Below are 19156 nucleotides of genomic sequence, written 5' to 3' on the forward strand. Positions count from 1 at the left end.
TTTCATTGCATGTAGTTCAGTTGAGCACACCCATCTTTGAGTCGGAGCTGAGCTGCACAAAGATCGTGTGTTTTAGAGGAGGGAGGGGACACCGAGAATGTACGAAGATGTTTAGATGAGTTAACAGAATGCCTAATTAGCCTCAAACTCTTATGAGTCTGATTAACTTGTTTAAATCAGTGAAGATGTAAGTTTTATGTGAAAAAGTTAGAGGATAATGCTGGTGAGAAGTATGTGTCACATGCTCTGGCAATAAACCGTTTGAATCTTGTCTGTGCAGAGGAGTCAGCGGTTGGCTTGCGCAAAATTCTTGCGTATTCGCCGCCATCCTGTCGTTGACATGTGACGTGTTTTATATTTTTCCCTCTTCAGCTGCTCATGGAACATTAACGGCTATAAATAACATGTTCATCTGCTTGATTCAGATGCATGTTTAATTTAATTGGTGACAAATAAGCACATTTTTTTCATATGTTGAACTGAGCTGATGTTGATAATAGATCATTAACCCATTAAAGTCAGCATCATTGATTTCATATTCAGTGCAAAGAATCCACAATGTAGACTAATTCCCCTTTTTAGTCTTTAAAGTTGGAGCTTGAAATTACTCAAGTTCTGTTGCTTATACCTGAATAAAACTCATTAAAACATCAATGTATCTAGTGTTTAACAGTCAAATAAGACTGATATCTGAACCTCAGTTGTGGCAGGTACATTCTGAAGTGGAAGCCACAAAGTCATAGGAAGCTGCATCAAACTAAATATAGAAAACATGATGGTGTTTAAAGATAAACACATGTCGCATTCAGAATCTGACGAGCCGTTCGGTCTCTTTCCTGTTGAACCGCACAAGTTAAGCAAGTTCTACATGCTGACGTCCCTCTCAGTTCCCCCTTCCTTCAGTAAAAGAGAAAAAGGAAGACGCTCTTTTAAATGGTGTTCCTCCTCTGGCTGTGAACTTGCTGTTTTTATTAAACGTTAAAAAAAAAAGGGAAGTGCGATCATTTCAAATTTCACAAGGACTGATACACTGAAGCTGCAGGCAACATTGAGAGATAACACAAGTAGCTAGGAAATGTACTTTTGAGGTCTGCATCTACTGAAAAAGGCTACTGCAATAAACTGCATAAAACCCCTACTTTTTTTTTAATCATTGCATTGAAGACTGTGGACAAAAGGTGTGAGCAAGCTGCAACAAGCGATAAGAATCACAACATGCAACCTAAAACCGATTTTGTAAGACTGAAAGCCCATGCCATGAGAAAGCAGAAGCATTTACATCATGGAAACAAATTCATGCAAACTGAGAACTTCCTGAGCGACAAGACATTTATCTACTAACTTATCTTTGGGCCAGAGGCTGAAAGGAAGCCGGCAGGGTTTTAACGTGAGATTAAGTCCCACGCACTGTGTCGTACAGTATGTTTAATAAATCTACAAATGCAAGAGCAGGCTCGCTAGTTTATCTGACCCTCAACTGAGGCATCCACATTGGTTTAATAAATAATACATGAAAAAAATGATTTAGGTCAGGTGCACCTTTATTCCTGGGACATAAAGTTGAAGTAGCCATTTAAGATCAAATTCAAACACAGATGATGGACCAACACAAACATACTGAAGTCACTTTTTTTTTTCATTTTATGAATAAGTGTATACATAATACTTACAGGTTCCTACTTGTACTTAATTGTGGGTGCAGGGTGACAAGGGAAACGCTTGGAAATTTCAGAGGAAAAGAGAAATAAGTCAAATTGTAAATATTTTGTTAGAGCATGGTTCCTACCTGACAACAATGACATCCTGCAGTAACATAAGTTAGGCTTATTATCATATTATGAATCTCACATATGAAGGTAGATCAAGCATACATTATTTTCATTCATTTTAATGTAATACAAGGAAAGCTGAAGCAGTCTCAATTTAACACTGTTCCTTCAATATGACCCATATAGATTTGATCTATTTTTTAGAATATATATAATAATCCATGGTTTTTTATACACAAAGTTTTTCTTCTTATTGGACTGTAATAACAGAGAAATAGGTTATATCATGATTCACTTAGGATGTCATTATTGTCAGCTGTTTGGCTCTGTCACAAGTAGTTACCCAGTACTTACAAAATACAGAATAATTTATTTCTCATTTCCTCTAAAATTACAAAGTGTCACTCCCCTGTACCCGTAAATATTGTATTTGTAGTTATTCATAAATTAAATTAAATGATCTTAAAATTCCTTCTGTCATTATTGCAGGTTAACAGTGGTTTGAACAATAAAATAAAAGGAGACATGTTTATAAATTAAAAACAAGTAAAAGATAAGCAGCACAACTTGTGGAACAGGAAAAGGGAGACGGCAAAACATTCTGGATACCAAAAGAAAAAATGTTCATTAAAAAAAGATAAATACAAAAAAATATATATTCTACAAAAACAAGCCACAGTCTGATTCAGTGATGGAACTGATACTCAGCTGCCCACTAACAAGAGGAAGAAGACAAAGAAGAAGCAGAAGAAAAGGAGGAAGAATATATTATACGTACATATCATTATTATTATTATTATTATTATTATTATTATTATTATTATTATTATTATTATTATTATTATTATTATTGGCTTGTATATCATTTTTTATCATTTTACCCATCAAGGTGAAACACCTCCTCCGTCTGCCTTCAGAGGTGCAGTCTTTGTAATAACAGTCTGGATCACCTGTCTCTACGGACCATGGAGTACACACAATCATCTCCCGCTGGTGGGGCGCTCTGCCGGGGTTGCCCAGAGAACCTGACCTCTCCGTACTCCACCCCGGCCTCTGCTTTCTGCTGCTCTCGCCTCACCTGCCGCTGCACGACCCGGACATCAGCATACGTCAGCTCCTGCTCATCGTCTTCTTCTGTAAAGTTAAAGGAAGAAGTGGCACAAATATATTTACTGACTGGATATGCTCAGTGACTGTACATTTGATTTCTAAAGGGATAGTTTGACATTTTTGGAATAATGCTTGTTTGTGTTTCTTACTGAGATGAAGTGGTGTCAACAGTGGTGGCAAGAAAGCAAGTGTACTGACCAAAAAGTCAAACTATTATTTGAATCTGTAAATATTAAAAAAAAAAAAAAAAAAAGAAAGAAAAAAAAAAAGAAGAAGAAGAAGTTTTGTTTTCACCTTTTGGCTTGTTGTTTTGCCGTGTCTTATGTGCACAAACGACTGCCACGCCGACCACGAGGAGAATTACCAGTACAGCCAGGACGCCTGCCATAACTGTTTCAGTCAGGAAAGACACAGTGACACACAGATATTTAAGATACACTTCAAGTTTTACTTTTTATGAGGACACACAAAAATATAAAAATGGAAATGTTTTTTAATGAATCCACTGCAGTTGAGTTAGTTTTACTTACTGTACCAGTGTTCATCCTTGATGTGCAGATTTTGGCTGGTGGTTGTGTTATTAGTGGAGGGTTTATTTGACACTGTGATGCCAGGCTCCTTACCCTCAGTGGTGGAGGTACGGGCTGTTGTTGACTCAACACACAGGGTGTTATTGGCTTCAAACACCCACTGTGATATGTGCGTCCCATTGGAGATGCAGTCAATGAATATGAAGCCTGTAGAAAAGCAACAGATCATAACTGACACACAGAGTTTTGGAATCAGTGTTGTAATTATCAGTTATTTTTCATCATGTTCTCACTCACCACAGGTAGATATCGTGTCTTCCTTCGAGACTCGACTGACGTTATTGCTGACTGAGCAGACCAGTTGTCCTGAGACGTATTGTCTCAGAGTGATGTTGTTACTGTCTTTATTTCCAGAGAGGAGCTGAGCATCTGTCAGTGTGTGTCCATCCAGAGTCCAGTTGTACTGAGGACTGTCCCCTCCCTCAGAGGAGCAGGACACCCTCATCTCTCCCTGGGACAGACACTCAGAGACCAGCCGGACAGAGGACACAGGAGCTGAAGGAAACACAATCACTTTACATATCAACAAGAAACCTGGTTATTCTGTAAAGTTTCTGAGAGAACAGACATAGATACAAATATATGAAGATTATGAGAGGTGTGTTGTTTTGCAATAGAATAGAATATGCATATTTATCAAAGTTACTTTAAAAAAGAGGAAAGTTACTTACCTTGAATGTTCAGCTGTAGAATCTGAAGATCTAATTGATGTCCTTTCAAATCAAAGCTTTTTAGAGTATATGCACCACCATCAGTCCTGCTCAGGTTATTGATCCTAAATGTTCCATCACTGGGAGTAAATGAGGATCTGTTTTCTAACAGATTAGTTATTAACTTATCATTTCTCCAAAAGAGTATATCTGTTTCGTTTTTGACCCATTGGTATCCGTGTATTCCTGAGATGCTGTTCATCAGCCGGAGGACCACAGTTCCTCCCAAAGCTCCATAACACTGAGCTCCATTTATTCTGCCATCACAGTAGGTTTCCACACCTGGACATTTAAAAGAAATGTTGTAAACATGAATATCCAACATTTGATAATTTCCTGTCTACAAACTTAGTGACACTGACAATATTTTAAACATATGCAAATACCGATGTGAAGCCAACAATAGTGGTTCAGTGCTGGCTCTCTCTGATCACTCTTTATAAACAGACTATTATGATGTACACATTCCAGGTCTGTAACTATAAAACAGTCAAGAGTCAGCAAACAGAGGTATTTTTTTATTTAGTTAATTTAGCAAACCCATCCGTCCATTAGAAAACTCATACAGTGTTTTTTCACACCTACAGAATTTTGTGTTAAATTACACTGGCAGCGCCGACTCTTCAGTCTTCTGCAACCCACAACAAAAACTACCCAGGGGCCTCTCCAACCAGTTATTATCATTATGTTATAAATAATGTGTCACCAATAAACATTTACGAGATCCTTTTTTTAAACAATTCATTGTGTTCACATGAGGAGAATATTCTAATATGAATTACATCAAAATCATCCACAACAATGAAAACCTAAATAAATAACGAATGGTGTCACACTGCAGTTAACCCACATAATACGACTAGTGATGATCAATACATTGCCCTTATGGGAAGTTTATGGTGGTTTATAATTGCCATGGCAACATGTGCTGATACGAATGACCATCAAGGGCCCCTTTCTCCAAATTTCTTTGCCTGGTTTTCCTTTCCTGGCAGAGATATACCAACTTTTCCAGTGATACCAAACTATAATTCAGGTTGTATTTGGGGATAAAAGAAGAAAATCACACAGGCGATATGGAGAAAAAGACAACTTGAAGTCACTTTTTCCTCCATAAAAATATCATTAGTCTTCTGCTTAATTAGACTAAAATAACATAACACAATGTCATTGAGAAGAAAGAAGAAGAAAATCTGGGTTACACTGGATAAATAAATATCTGAAGTGTTGAGGATGAGGTGTCTTAATCCTAAATGTATTATTCAATAGATTAATTTATAGGTAATCTCACATGTAGAACTGACTGCCATTGCTCTCCATAAATACAAGATAAATCTTTTCACAAAGCTACTAAACCAGAAAAGCACTTGTCAATCTTGTATCTTAACTGACTGATGAAAGTGGTAATTTCTTTGAACAAACTGGGAGTTTTCCAGTATTAAAGCTTCGTTACACAACACAAGGACAATGTCTGTAATAAACTCATGACGATACCTCAAACTGATAACTGTGCAAAAAGTTAAAGCTGTCAAACACTTTATCACTTCAACACGTTTTAAATCCAATATCAACATATAATTATTAGTGCTCTAAGTTCAGTAACTCACCATGAGAGACTCTGAGCAGCATCAGCAACAGTCCAGTCACAACTTTCATGTCTCCTCAGTGTTCAGCCTCTGTTGATCCAGTCAGCAGCTTCCAAACAAACTTTTCTCCTCCTTCCAAAGACAATCAAGCACATTCTCCACTGAGTGGCCTGAAATGTGTCCTGAGAAGTGGCGCGCCTTCGGAGGGGAATGTGTGAAAACTCTGGCCAAACGCAGCGTTGTTGTATTCATCTTTTTATAGGCAGAAAGGAGAAAAGGAAGTGATGTCAGTTTCACTTCCCCTTCAGCCCAGACCAAGAGGGCCACATGGGTGTGATGGACTGAGTGGAAGAGAGGGAAACATTCCTCCTTCGTACCAAAAGAGGATTTGAGACTGACAGCTGCCGTTTTCTCAGATGCTCAAATACAAACAAGGAATAGGAATCGAATACAAAAGATTCTGACTTCATCTCAACATCAACATCAAATAAACATTTCATGCATCAAACGTCTGATCTCTAAGTGAATGATGAGTTAAATTTGATCTTAATACACAGCATGAGGTCGTGCCTCAACCTTGTAAACTGCCTGTAACCGACCACAATGTAAAATTTAAAAGATGACTTTACTTTGACCTCAGAATTATAGTAGAAGTAGAAGTAGAAGTAGAAGTATAGTAGACATATATATGTAAGTTGTATAAACTAAAAAGGTTTTCAGTGTCCTTGATTTTCTTAGGTCACTTTGCCAGATATTACTGTGATACTGTGTATTGGAAGAGCTTGTTCAGCACATAGAAAATATTTCCGCATTTTAGATTTTTAGACATTTTAAAAAAAATAATATGTTATATCATAGTATATTATTATATATTATATCAATATTTTTATTGAAGTATATTCTATATTATACAGAAATGTGTAAAATAACATTTCTGTAATGAATTTTGCATAATGGGAATGAACCTACATATTTCAGATACAGTTAAGTCCCTGAAAATACATAATTTGAGAATCAAGAATAATGATCCAACTAAAACAGCATAACTGTATTAATTTAGTGAGGATGTTTAAGATTTTATCAGGTCATTTTGAGCAACTAAATACTGGATTAATAATGCAACAGCAGTAGTATAATTATGATGTGATGCCAGCCTAGAGATACAGTGGAAGAAGAGCATTTTACAAGTTCAGACTTTCTTGGTGCCGTTGTTGCCTTTATTGTTAATTTTAGAATAAAAAGGGTTGTTGCAGCATCTCAGATGTTTCTACACTTTATTCCTTTGACACAAACAGCCAGTACAACAGTTTGTCTTTTCTGAGAATGATCTACTGTGTGAAAAAGAAAAAGGTGACAAGGTGAAATAATTTGCTGGAATATGTTGCATGGTGCTGTTGGCCCTCAGAGGTCTGGAGCTTGAGCCTTTTCTCTTTCACTTTACTGGAAGCTTAGATATAAATCCTCCCATCTTCCTCCTCTCTCTCTCTCTGGCTGTCCTCTCATTAGAGTCTGTCGTCCTCGCTGGCAACTCATTAAAGGAAAATGCCCAAAAATACCAAAGAGCTGCATGCATTGCACTTGCAGCAATAAACACTCCATATCAAGCGAGTTGCTGTCCATCAGCCGGAGGACCACAGCTCCTCTCAAAGCTCTGAAACACCGAGATCCATCCTGTCTGCCATCACAGAAAGTTTCCACACCTCCACACCTTTTTTAGTTTAAACACTCAAAAATTCACATCAATGAAGATGATATCAGACTTCACTAAACAAGTTCAACATTTCACCATGAGAGACTCCGAGCGGCATCAGCAACGGTCCAATCACAGCCTCCATGTGTCCTCAGTGTTCAGCCTCTGTTGATCCAGTCAGCAGTCAGATCATTTTACAGCTTTAGAAACTGAGCAGCTTGAAAAAACTTCTCTCAGTGATCAACCTCAGTTTAGAAGGTGTGAAACCTGACCACACCGTTCTTAAAATATCACAGTTGAGAACGGAAACTGTAGGCAGAGGTAATGTTAGCCGCTGACATATAATACACGCTCAGCTGCAAACATGACAAATGTTGTCAGACTAATAAACACTATCTCTGAGCTGCATGCTGCCAAACAAGCTGCCTAAATCTTTGCTCTGTCCAGCTGATACACAGGTAATGCAACATTAACGCTCAAAAGAATGAAGTGGCAAAAACACATGTATTCCTTAATTTGCCTCTTTCTCTTTAATGAAACCACTTTAATTAAAGGAGCACTCTGTAGTTTTTGGAGAAGACGTTTTAATCAGAAGAGACAAATCTTCGTTGACAGGATTTTTTTTTTTTTTTTAGGCCCAGATAAACTGAAAAAAAATCTCTTTTTTTTGTTCTCATGTCTGAATAAACTGGACCAACAAACTAACCTTAGAGGACAACACAATTTCATACTGTTTACTTTGTTTATATTTGGCGGACCCCGCCACTTTCTAGCTTCAAACAGAATTCTGGGCATGATACGTTCCACAGAGAACAGCTTGTTTATTCAGTTAGGGAAAAAATAAATATTTCTGAATTCGTATTATCACCTCATCAATATTGTAAATATCAAGATTCTGAGTGTGAATTTCTTCTCCAAAACGACATAGTGCCCCTTCAAGCAATATTACACCAGAGGGTGTGCTTTGTCATCATCATCACGCTCGAGTGTAATATTGTGATTATAAAATTGTTACTAATAGTAACTTTGACACCAAAATAAAGGTATAATTCAAATCAGTATAAATTGTGGGCTAATTCGCTTTCAAAATAAAAACTTTTTTGTTGGTTTGCCTTCGTTTACCGGGAAATACACAGGGACAAATCATGAGTACTACCTTTGCTTCTCCAGTAATAGGCCGAGCCTTGGTAACAACTTTCAATTATTTCTAGTCCCTGTTGACATGGCAAGGCAACTTGGGCTCACAGTAAGGCTCTCTAGAGATCATGGGATAAATGCCACACATAAAAAACCCAAACTGTTTTGCTGGCTCTTGAAATAAAGATACTTACTGAGATAAATATGTGTTGTATGGACAGATTGAGCTAACACACATCTGTGACCTTTGTAGGGTTATATATTTTTAAATTAGTAGCACCAAGCCTTACATCTACATCCCTATTAACAGTGCAGTACAAAACAACACTCATAAAAGTAAGGTTTAAAAATGTACATAAACTCAAGCTATTTTTAAGGTTCCTGATTTGAAGCTCACTTGTATAGTTCCTCATCTCCATCCTCCCTCTGTCCTCTCATTAGAGTTTGTCGCCCTCCACTGACTGTTCAATAAAACTAAGTGCTCTAAGATAGGACGTGTTCTGCACTTGCAGCAATAAACACTCCACACCTAAAGAGGCAAGAGAGTTACCCCTTTTCCCTGAGTGACAATGATTTTACTAGTAAGCCATCATTACTTCAAGATGTGGTTAATCCAAAGTGTATCTTTGTGAACTGTATCTATGAAATGTATATCTGAATAGTTTACTTGCTGTATATCTGTTAGAATAAAAACCAACAAAACGTAGAGCACAACAAACAAAAAAAAAAACCAACACAAATGTAATAAACGTTAATATTCATGGGGGAAACAGTCCTATCTAAAGACAATTTATAAACAATGATATTCTTGCCAGTGAAAAACACAACCTAACTTCACCAAAGGGATGGTTTTCTTTTTTTCTTCTTCTTCTTCTTTTTTTTTCATAAATGGGGTCGGGTTGGATGCTTTAATCTCCAGAAGAGATTTTCAAATTTTTAACCCTATTTTCACATCCATGAACACCAGTGATGCCAGTAATGTTACTTAGTTACTAATCTGACCACGTTTTTCAGTAACAAGTAATCTAACGCGTTAACACATTTCCAAACCAGTAATTAGATTAAAGTTACTTATTCAAGTCACTGTGCATTACTATCATTTTTGTCATTTTCCGCAGTAAAAATGTATGTATTTGCTTTCTTTCTTTCTTGCATCCATACATCCATTTTCACTTTGGGGTCACACAGCTTTAATTATTATAAAGATCTCGTAAACCAAAAAGCCTTATAGACTTCTTGGATCACTACCTCTGTGAAGAACTTTATTGTTGAACCTCTTGGTCCGAAGTCCATCATTGTGTTAACATAAAGGTGTTTCAGGCAGACAGGAGGACACGACCATCACCAGGATGCATGTATACACAGACATTTGTATGAAGTCATTTTAACACAGTGTCTTCTGTCCGTCACATACCAACAAGTTGAAAACAAAGACGCATGATGTTACGCTGTCCCTCCAGCATTCACTGACTGACTGAACACAGCAATATTCTGCCATCAAACTAGAATTTGATGACAACTGTTTAACATCTTGGCTTCTTATTATTGAACATGAGTGAACTGTTATAAGTTATGTGTGATTATCAGTAAACTGTGAAGTCAAACTTCATGATAAAAGCTTTGAGACCACATCGTTTTATGTAGCTGCTGGTTTGACTGGTAATTGTGGTGTCATTCACTACGTAACAAGGAAGTAGCTTCTTCAACTCAACTGAATAATTCAGTTCCTCATTTACGACAGAAATACACACAATACAAGGTGTAAAAATAAGCACCCTCACATTGTGCTGTTGGCTCTCAACTGACTGACGCTGTTTGTCTGTAATGTTCCTGGTTTGAACTCATCTAAATTTGAATGTCCGAATGTTTTCTTCATCTTTCTTTCTCAGCTTTGACTTGTTAAAGTTTTGTGACCCTCCACTGGTAACTCTTCATTAATTAAACACCCTAAAACATTAAAACAGACTGTTTTATTAAAGCGGTTCATGATCAAAATCTCAACAAAAAGACAGCTTACCTAAACTGACTGACAGGTTTTGAAGACAGAACAAACAAGAGCTAAATAAAAACTGCTATTATTAAATGCTTTAGATATTTCTGTTTGTAACAAAGCTAAGCAAAACAGATCAATATTTCTAAATATCATAAAAAAGAAACCATTATTTTCATATTAAATTAGTCCAACTGAATGACTTTAATCTTATGTTGTTAATATATCAGTAACTTTCATGGTGTGAAATTAGACTTTGGGCTTTAAAAGATAATATTTAAGACATGCTTTGGGTGCAAAATTACCATTTTTACATTATACAGAATAACTGAGACAAGTACCAATACAAAAACAAAAAGCATTCACCTCCAAAACATAAACAAAAATTTCAAAAATGTATCAAGTCAGATGGCTCCACTCCATTGATCATAGAACTAGGGTCACAATATATAACATTTGTTGTACCAGAGCTTTCACAGGGACACAAATGCAGCAAACACTTAAAGAATTTGAGAGGAATAAAAAAAAAAAAAAAGCAGGAGAAAATTTCCTTTCTAAAAAAATGTTTTGACATCCTGAAGTCACAGAAACAACAGCTGAGAGGCGACACTGAGGTGTTGGTTCAGAGAGTTAAAGTTCAGATCCAGAACTTCTCACTTCAACCATCACAACAGAGTTCTCATAGTCCATCTCTACAGGGATGGCAGAGCCTTCAGCTTTCTCATATTTCTTCTTCTTCCAGATGAAATAGACGGCGATGCCAATTAAAATGAGAATCATCACAGCTGTTCGCAGACCACAGATGAGCAGGGACTGATCTGTTCAAAGAGAGACATAAAAACCAGGAGTGGATTTTGACTTAAGCACCATGGGTCATCTCTGCTGGAGGAAACAACAGTGTGATTAGTGTGGGTGATGTTTTGAGTGAGTTTTGGACATCTTTTTTTCACTTACCCACAGTGGACACCTCTGTCACTGTGATCATGGTCATGCCAGGCTCCTTACCCACAGTGGACACCTCTGTCACTGTGATCATGGTCATGCCAGGCTCCTTACCCACAGTGGTGGAGGTACGGGCTGTTGTTGACTCAACACACAGGGTGTTACTGGCTTCAAACACCCACTGTGATATGTGCGTCCCATTGGAGATGCAGTCAATGAATATGAAACCTACAGAAAAGCAACAGATCATTACTGATGCACACTCTGTCAGAATGTTTAATTATCAGTTATTTTTCATCATGTTCTCACTCACCACAGGTAGATATTGTTTTGTTCTGTGAGACGCTATTGACGTTATTGCTGACTGAGCAGACCAGTTGTCCTGAGACGTCTTGTCTCAGAGTGATGATGTTACTGTCTTTATTTCCAGAGAGGAGCTGAGCGTCTGTCAGTGTGTGTCCATCCAGAGTCCAGTTGTACTGAGGACTGTCCCCTCCCTCAGAGGAGCAGGACACCCTCATCTCTCCCTGGGACAGACACTCAGAGACCAGCAGGACAGAGGACACAGGAGCTGAAGGAAACACACTCACATCACTTTAGATATCAACACAATCTTGGTCATTCTTTGAAGTGTCTGATACAGAACAGACACAGATGCAAATATTTGAAGAATATATCATTAATGTTGTTTAGTCAAAGTGTTTATGTTGATCAATTTTATGTATTTCCTCAATAAGCCAAAAAAAGTTATTTACCTTGAATGTTCAGCTGTAGAATCTGAGGATCTAACACTCGTCCACTTGGATCAAAGATTGTCAGAGTATATTCAGCACCATCAGTCCTGCTCAGGTTACTGATCCTAAATGTTCCATCACTGGGAGTAAATGAGGATCTGGTTTCTAACAGATTAGTTATTAACTTATCATTTATCCCTCTGAGTATTACTGATTTGTTTTTGAACCATATGTATCTGTGTATTCCTGAGGTGCTGTCCATCAGCCGGAGGACCACAGTTCCTCCCAAAGCTCCATAACACTGAGTTCCATTTATTCTGCCATCACAGGAGGTTTCCACACCTGGACATTTTGAAACAGAAGTTAAATAAAGTTAACAATTATAATCGTATAACTTCCAAAAAAGATATAAGAATGAGACACAGTCAGAACTACAGAAACAGTGAGGCTGCTGCAGCTCTCAAAAATAAAACACTCTGTAAGAATGTTGTTAATAACCCTTCCTACTAAATAAGGAACTGTAATGTGTTTTAAGAATCTAAAACTTTCATGTATTAATAAACTTTAGTATTAATATTTCAATGCATTTTATATCAAACAGAAATAGTGTTTTTGTTTTATCTCCTCAAACCAAACTATGAATTTATATGTACATTTGTATATATGTTTTTGTTTTAAAAATCAGAATTTAAAAAAGAGGAAGAAGAAAATAACAGCTTGAATTTCCTGTCATACATGCATAGTACTTTTAATAACACTGGGGAAATATTTCATGTTGTTTCACTATCACAGAAAATTGGCAGTCAAACAAAGATCAAAGCTGATAAGAAAAAATGTGATCACATTTATTTAGTTGATGTGTAACTCGTGGGTCAGTGTTTGAGCTGCAACACATCTGAAGATGGTGTCAAACTACTTTTAGAACATATTCCATCTCACAACTGCAAAAACTGTGTCAAATCAACAAGTTTGTAGACATTCAAATGTTGTTGCTCAGTAAAGCCATGAACAAATACATAAAAGTATAACATTTAAGAAGAAACTTTATATGTTTAAGAAATTGCAATTCTGGTGTAATGATATGATGTTTCTGTGATACAGATTAAGATTCACCATTTGCCTCATAACTCAGTCAGTCTTTTCTACATACGGCATTTGAGTGTGTATAAAATAAAGCAGCTGTCATCAGGAACATCAAATTAAAAAGTTCAACATCTCACCATGAGAGACTCCAAGCAGCATCAGCAACAGTCCAATCACAGCCTCCATGTCTCCTCAGTGTTCAGCCTCTGTTGATCCAGTCAGCAGCTTCCACACAAACCTCTCTACTTTATTTAACAGCAAACATGCAGATGTTGAACTGAGCAGCCAGAAACATCTTCTCATAGTGATCGACTTCAGAAAAGAGCGTGTGAAACTCCTGAACAAGCAGGGTGTTTTTAAAACCAGTCTGGTGGTGAAAGAGGTAGCTGAGTTATGTGGTCAGTACTTGGAAAGTTATAAAATCTAAAACTCTCAGAAACAAGATGTAATCTGCTTGACAAGTTGATTTCTCCTCATATGAAAGTGTTCTTCGGTTGCAGACATCTTGTTGTGTGCTTTGAGCTTTACTCAATAATGAACTCCCTGAAAGATGAGTGCAGGTTGAATTTACTTGATGTAACAAGTTTCTGCCATTCTGATTCAAATTTTCACTTTAAGGTTACACAGTTTTTTAAAAATCTTAGATGCGTGTTGGATCAAAAACTCTGTACTGTGAAATACTTTATTATTTTAGTGTTTCACTGCATCAACTTCATCTAATCTAATATCAACATAACCGCACTGTGCTGTTGGCCCACAGCGGTCTGGAGCTATTTCTCTGTAATGTTCTGGGTTTGAAGTGTAGTGGGAGACTACCTTCCTTATCCATCCAATTATTCCACTATCTGACCCTGTGACTCTGCTCAAAAGTTAAAGTCTGAATCCGAGGAGAAACGGCTCTGAGTCTAAGTCCAAACCAGAGACAAGACAGCTCAGAGACTAAGTCCAAATCAGAGGCGGGGCAGCAAGTCTTCAGTCCAAAAAGCTGTTTATTCCAAGAGAAAAAGTTTATGAGGTACCCCGGGGCAACTGAGAAATCTCCCCCAATCACCCTCTTTTATACTTGGGGTCAAGGTCACCAATGCCCTCCTGGACCAACCACCCTCGTCATGATCACGCGAGACTGTCATCTTACTATTCTCATTTTTGTCTGTCTTCCTTAAAGCCTACAAAGTGTCTCACCCAGGCCCTTATCTGTGACCTTGGGTAAGCTGTGGCTGCACCTGACGCTCCCCCACTCCAGCCTTCTTATTATGAAGGGAGCATCAAACCTTGGTCTTAAATCAGGCTCTAATTCCCTGTTAACACAGAACTGCAATGTGTATTCTCAAATCAATATATATGCATGATAATGATCCTGTTTACATTTGCGACTACAGAAGCTCAGGTGTATAATTCCTCGAGTCATCTTCCTCTCTCTGTCCTCTCATTAGAGTCTGTTGCCCTCCACAGACTGTTCAATAAAGATAGATGCCCTAAAATATAAAAATCATTCTGACATTACACTTGCAGCAACAAATAATAAAAGTCTAGAGAGGCAGAACGATTTATTAAAGGATTCTTAAGACATTAACAGCTCTATAGATACTTTATATTAGGTATTCTATACAAACAAGCATCATTTACACTCAATATCTAGTGAGCAGATTGTTTTAGTAAAGCCACATGAGCAGTAAAGCTCCTTGATTGTCTTTTATTGATTAGTACTTTTCCTGACATTGATGGTTTCTTTGATATTCCATAACTGTGACTTGTAAAAAGAAATCCACACCAGTAACAACATGTCTGGCTCCTGTCTACATTGCACAGCTCTACACAGGTGCAGCAGTTATGAGCGGACAACAGTGTGTTTGTTCTTCCTCTCTGTGTTTATTGGCTGCTCACAATACAATTCTAAAGGAGCATACCACCACCTGCTGAGTGTGGATGCTGCACTTGTTCAGTCAGTGAAAGCAACAACAGTAACCTCTGTGAAGCAGTAGAGGGAAACCTCACGCCTGATACTGGTGATGAATCTGGTATCAGCTGTCATTAAAGGAACAGTTCATGATCAAAATCTCAACAAAAAGACAGCTTACCTAAACTGACTGACAGGTTTTGAAGACAGAACAAACAAGAGCTAAATAAAAACTGCTATTATTAAATGCTTTAGATATTTCTGTTTGTAACAAAGCTAAGCAAAACAGATCAATATTTCTAAATATCATAAAAAAGAAACCATTATTTTCATATTAAATTAGTCCGACTGAATGACTTTAATCTTATGTTGTTAATATATCAGTAACTTTCATGGTGTGAAATTACACTTTGGGCTTTAAAAGATAATATTTAAGACATGCTTTGGGTGCAAAATTACCATTTTTACATTATACAGAATAACTGAGACAAGTACCAATACAAAAACAAAAAGCATTCACCTCCAAAACATAAACAAAAATTTCAAAAATGTATCAAGTCAGATGGCTCCACTCCATTGATCATAGAACTGGGGTCACAATATATAACATTTGTTGTACCAGAGCTTTCACAGGGACACAAATGCAGCAAACACTTAAAGAATTTGAGAGGAATAAAAAAAAAAAAAGCAGGAGAAAATTTCCTTTCTAAAAAAATGTTTTGACATCCTGAAGTCACAGAAACAACAGCTGAGAGGCGACACTGAGGTGTTGGTTCAGAGAGTTAAAGTTCAGATCCAGAACTTCTCACTTCAACCATCACAACAGAGTTCTCATAGTCCATCTCTACAGGGATGGCAGAGCCTTCAGCTTTCTCATATTTCTTCTTCTTCCAGATGAAATAGACGGCGATGCCAATTAAAATGAGAATCATCACAGCTGTTCGCAGACCACAGATGAGCAGGGACTGATCTGTTCAAAGAGAGACATAAAAACCAGGAGTGGATTTTGACTTAAGCACCATGGGTCATCTCTGCTGGAGGAAACAACAGTGTGATTAGTGTGGGTGATGTTTTGAGTGAGTTTTGGACATCTTTTTTTCACTTACCCACAGTGGACACCTCTGTCACTGTGATCATGGTCATGCCAGGCTCCTTACCCACAGTGGACACCTCTGTCACTTTGATCATGGTCATGCCAGGCTCCTTACCCACAGTGGTGGAGATACGGGCTGTTGTTGACTCAACACACAGGGTGTTACTGGCTTCAAACACCCACTGTGATATGTGTGTCCCATTGGAGATGCAGTCAATGAATATGAAACCTACAGAAAAGCAACAGATCATTACTGATGCACACTCTGTCAGAATGTTTAATTATCAGTTATTTTTCATCATGTTCTCACTCACCACAGGTAGATATCGTCTCTTCCTTGAAGACTCGACTGACGTTATTGCTGACTGAGCAGACCAGTTGTCCTGAGACGTCTTGTCTCAGAGTGATGATGTTACTGTCTTTATTTCCAGAGAGGAGCTGAGCGTCTGTCAGTGTGTGTCCATCCAGAGTCCAGCTGTACTGAGGACTGCCCCCTCCCTCAGAGGAGCAGGACACCCTCATCTCTCCCTGGGACAGACACTCAGAGACCAGCAGGACAGAGGACACAGGAGCTGAAGGAAACACACTCACATCACTTTAGATATCAACACAATCTTGGTCATTCTTTGAAGTGTCTGATACAGAACAGACACAGATGCAAATATTTGAAGAATATATCATTAATGTTGTTCAGTCAAAGTGTTTATGTTGATCAATTTTATGTATTTCCTCAATAAGCCAAAAAAAAGTTATTTACCTTGAATGTTCAGCTGTAGAATCTGAGGATCTAACACTCGTCCACTTGTCTCATAGATTTTCAGAGTATATTCACCACCATCAGTCCTGCTCAGGTTACTGATCCTAAATGTTCCATCACTGGGAGTAAATGAGGATCTGTTTTCTAACAGATTAGTTATTAACTCATCATTTCTCCCTCTGAGTATTACTGATTTGTTTTTGAACCATATGTATCTGTGTATTCCTGAGGTGCTGTCCATCAGCCGGAGGACCACAGTTCCTCCCAAAGCTCCATAACACTGAGTTCCATTTATTCTGCCATCACAGGAGGTTTCCACACCTGGACATTTTGAAACAGAAGTTAAATAAAGTTAACAATTATAATCGTATAACTTCCAAAAAAGATATAAGAATGAGACACAGTCAGAACTACAGAAACAGTGAGGCTGCTGCAGCTCTCAAAAATAAAACACTCTGTAAGAATGTTGTTAATTACCCTTCCTACTAAATAAGGAACTGTAATGTGTTTTAAGAATCTAAAACTTTCATGTATTAATAAACTTTAGTATTAATATTTCAATGCATTTTATATCAAACAGAAATAGTGTTTTTGTTTTATCTCCTCAAACCAAACTATGAATTTATATGTACATTTGTATATATGTTTTTGTTTTAAAAATCAGAATTTAAAAAAGAGGAAGAAGAAAATAACAGCTTGAATTTCCTGTCATACATGCATAGTACTTTTAATAACACTGGGGAAATATTTCATGTTGTTTCACTATCACAGAAAATTGGCAGTCAAACAAAGATCAAAGCTGATAAAAATATATTTAATCATGTTTATTTCATTGATGTGTAACTCGTGGGTCAGTGTTTGAGCTGCAACACATCTGAAGATGATGTCAAACTACTTTTAGAACATATTCCATCTCACAACTGCAAAAAATGTGTCAATCAAAAACTTTGTGGAAATTCAAACGTTTTTGTGCAGTACAGCCATGAATAAATATATGACAGCAAAACATCTAAGAAGAACCTTTATATATTGAAGGACTTATAGTTCTGGTGTAACAACATGAAGTCACTGTGATTGAGATTCAGATTCACCATTTGCCTCATAACTCAATCAATCTTTTCTACATACAGCATTTGAGTGTGTATAAAATAAAGCAGCTTTCATCAGGAACGTCAAATTAAAGAGTTCAACATCTCACCATGAGAGACTCCGAGCAGCATCAGCAACAGTCCAATCACAGCCTCCATGTCTCCTCAGTGTTCAGCCTCTGTTGATCCAGTCAGCAGCTTCCACACAAACCTCTCTACTTTATTTAACAGCAAACATGCAGATCTTGAACTGAGCAGCCTGAAACCTCTTCTCACAGTGATCGAATTCAGAAAAGAGTGTGTGAAACTCCTGAACAAGCAGGGTGTTTTTAAAATCAGTCGGGCAGGGAAAGAGGAAGCTGAGTTATGTGGTCAGTACTTGGAAAGTTATGAAATCTATAAGTCTCAGAAACAACATGTAATCTGCTTGACAAGTTGATTTCTCCTCATATGAAAGTGTTCTTCGGTTGCAGACATCTTGTTGTGTGCTTTGAGCTTTACTCAATAATGAACTCCCTGAAAGATGAGTGCAGGTTGAATTTACTTGATGTAACAAGTTTCTGTCATTCTGATTCAAATTTTCACTTTAAGGTTACACAGTTTTTTTTTTAAATCGTAGACACGTGTTGGATCAAAAACTCTGTACTATGAAATACTTTATTATTTTAGTGTTTCACTGCATCAACTTTATCTAATCTAATATCAACATAACCACACTGTGCTGTTGGCCCACAGCGGTCTGGAGCTATTTCTCTGTAATGTTCTGGGTTTGAAGTGTAGTGGGAGACTACCTTCCTTATCCGTCTAGTTATTCCACTATCTGACCCTGTGACTCTGCTCAAAAGTTAAAGTCTGAATCTGAGGAGAAACGGCTCTGAGTCTAAGTCCAAACCAGAGACAAGACAGCTCAGAGACTAAGTCCAAATCAGAGGCGAGGCAGCAAGTCTTCAGTCCAAAAAGCTGTTTATTCCAAGAGAAAA

General features: G+C 37.5%; 1 protein-coding gene across 5 annotated transcripts; it reads right to left on the minus strand.

The window, feature by feature from the left end:
- Positions 1-1523: 1523 nt before the first annotated feature.
- LOC119008152 lies at positions 1524-18502 on the minus strand. Of its 5 annotated transcripts, none has more exons than XM_037078257.1 (6): positions 18287-18465; positions 4141-4461; positions 3707-3964; positions 3410-3616; positions 3174-3269; positions 1524-2903 (listed from the first exon to the last, which is right to left on the minus strand). In XM_037078257.1, the coding sequence occupies exons 1-6, from the start codon at positions 18333-18335 to the stop codon at positions 2716-2718; spliced, it is 1119 nt and encodes a 372-aa protein (XP_036934152.1). In that variant the 5' UTR covers positions 18336-18465; the 3' UTR covers positions 1524-2715. The 5 variants fall into 5 exon arrangements, with proteins under 5 accessions (XP_036934152.1, XP_036934153.1, XP_036934154.1 ...); XM_037078258.1 differs by lacking the exon at positions 18287-18465 and adding an exon at positions 7552-7599; XM_037078259.1 differs by lacking the exon at positions 18287-18465 and adding an exon at positions 5787-6014 and having other exon boundaries at positions 3503-3616.
- Positions 18503-19156: the final 654 nt, after the last annotated feature.

This window comes from Acanthopagrus latus, chromosome 18 (assembly GCF_904848185.1).
Source record: "Acanthopagrus latus isolate v.2019 chromosome 18, fAcaLat1.1, whole genome shotgun sequence".
Lineage (NCBI taxonomy): Eukaryota > Metazoa > Chordata > Actinopteri > Spariformes > Sparidae > Acanthopagrus > Acanthopagrus latus.

Coding starts and splice junctions, on each gene's coding strand:
- LOC119008152 (XM_037078257.1), bottom strand. CDS start 18,335: ATGGAGGCTGTGATTGGACTGTTGCTGATGCTGCTCGGAGTCTCTCAT. Junction 3,617..3,706: donor AGACACGATATCTACCTGTG/GTGAGTGAGAAC, acceptor GCTTTTCTACAG/GCTTCATATTCATTGACTGC. Junction 2,904..3,173: donor GCAAAACAACAAGCCAAAAG/GTGAAAACAAAA, acceptor TTAACTTTACAG/AAGAAGACGATGAGCAGGAG.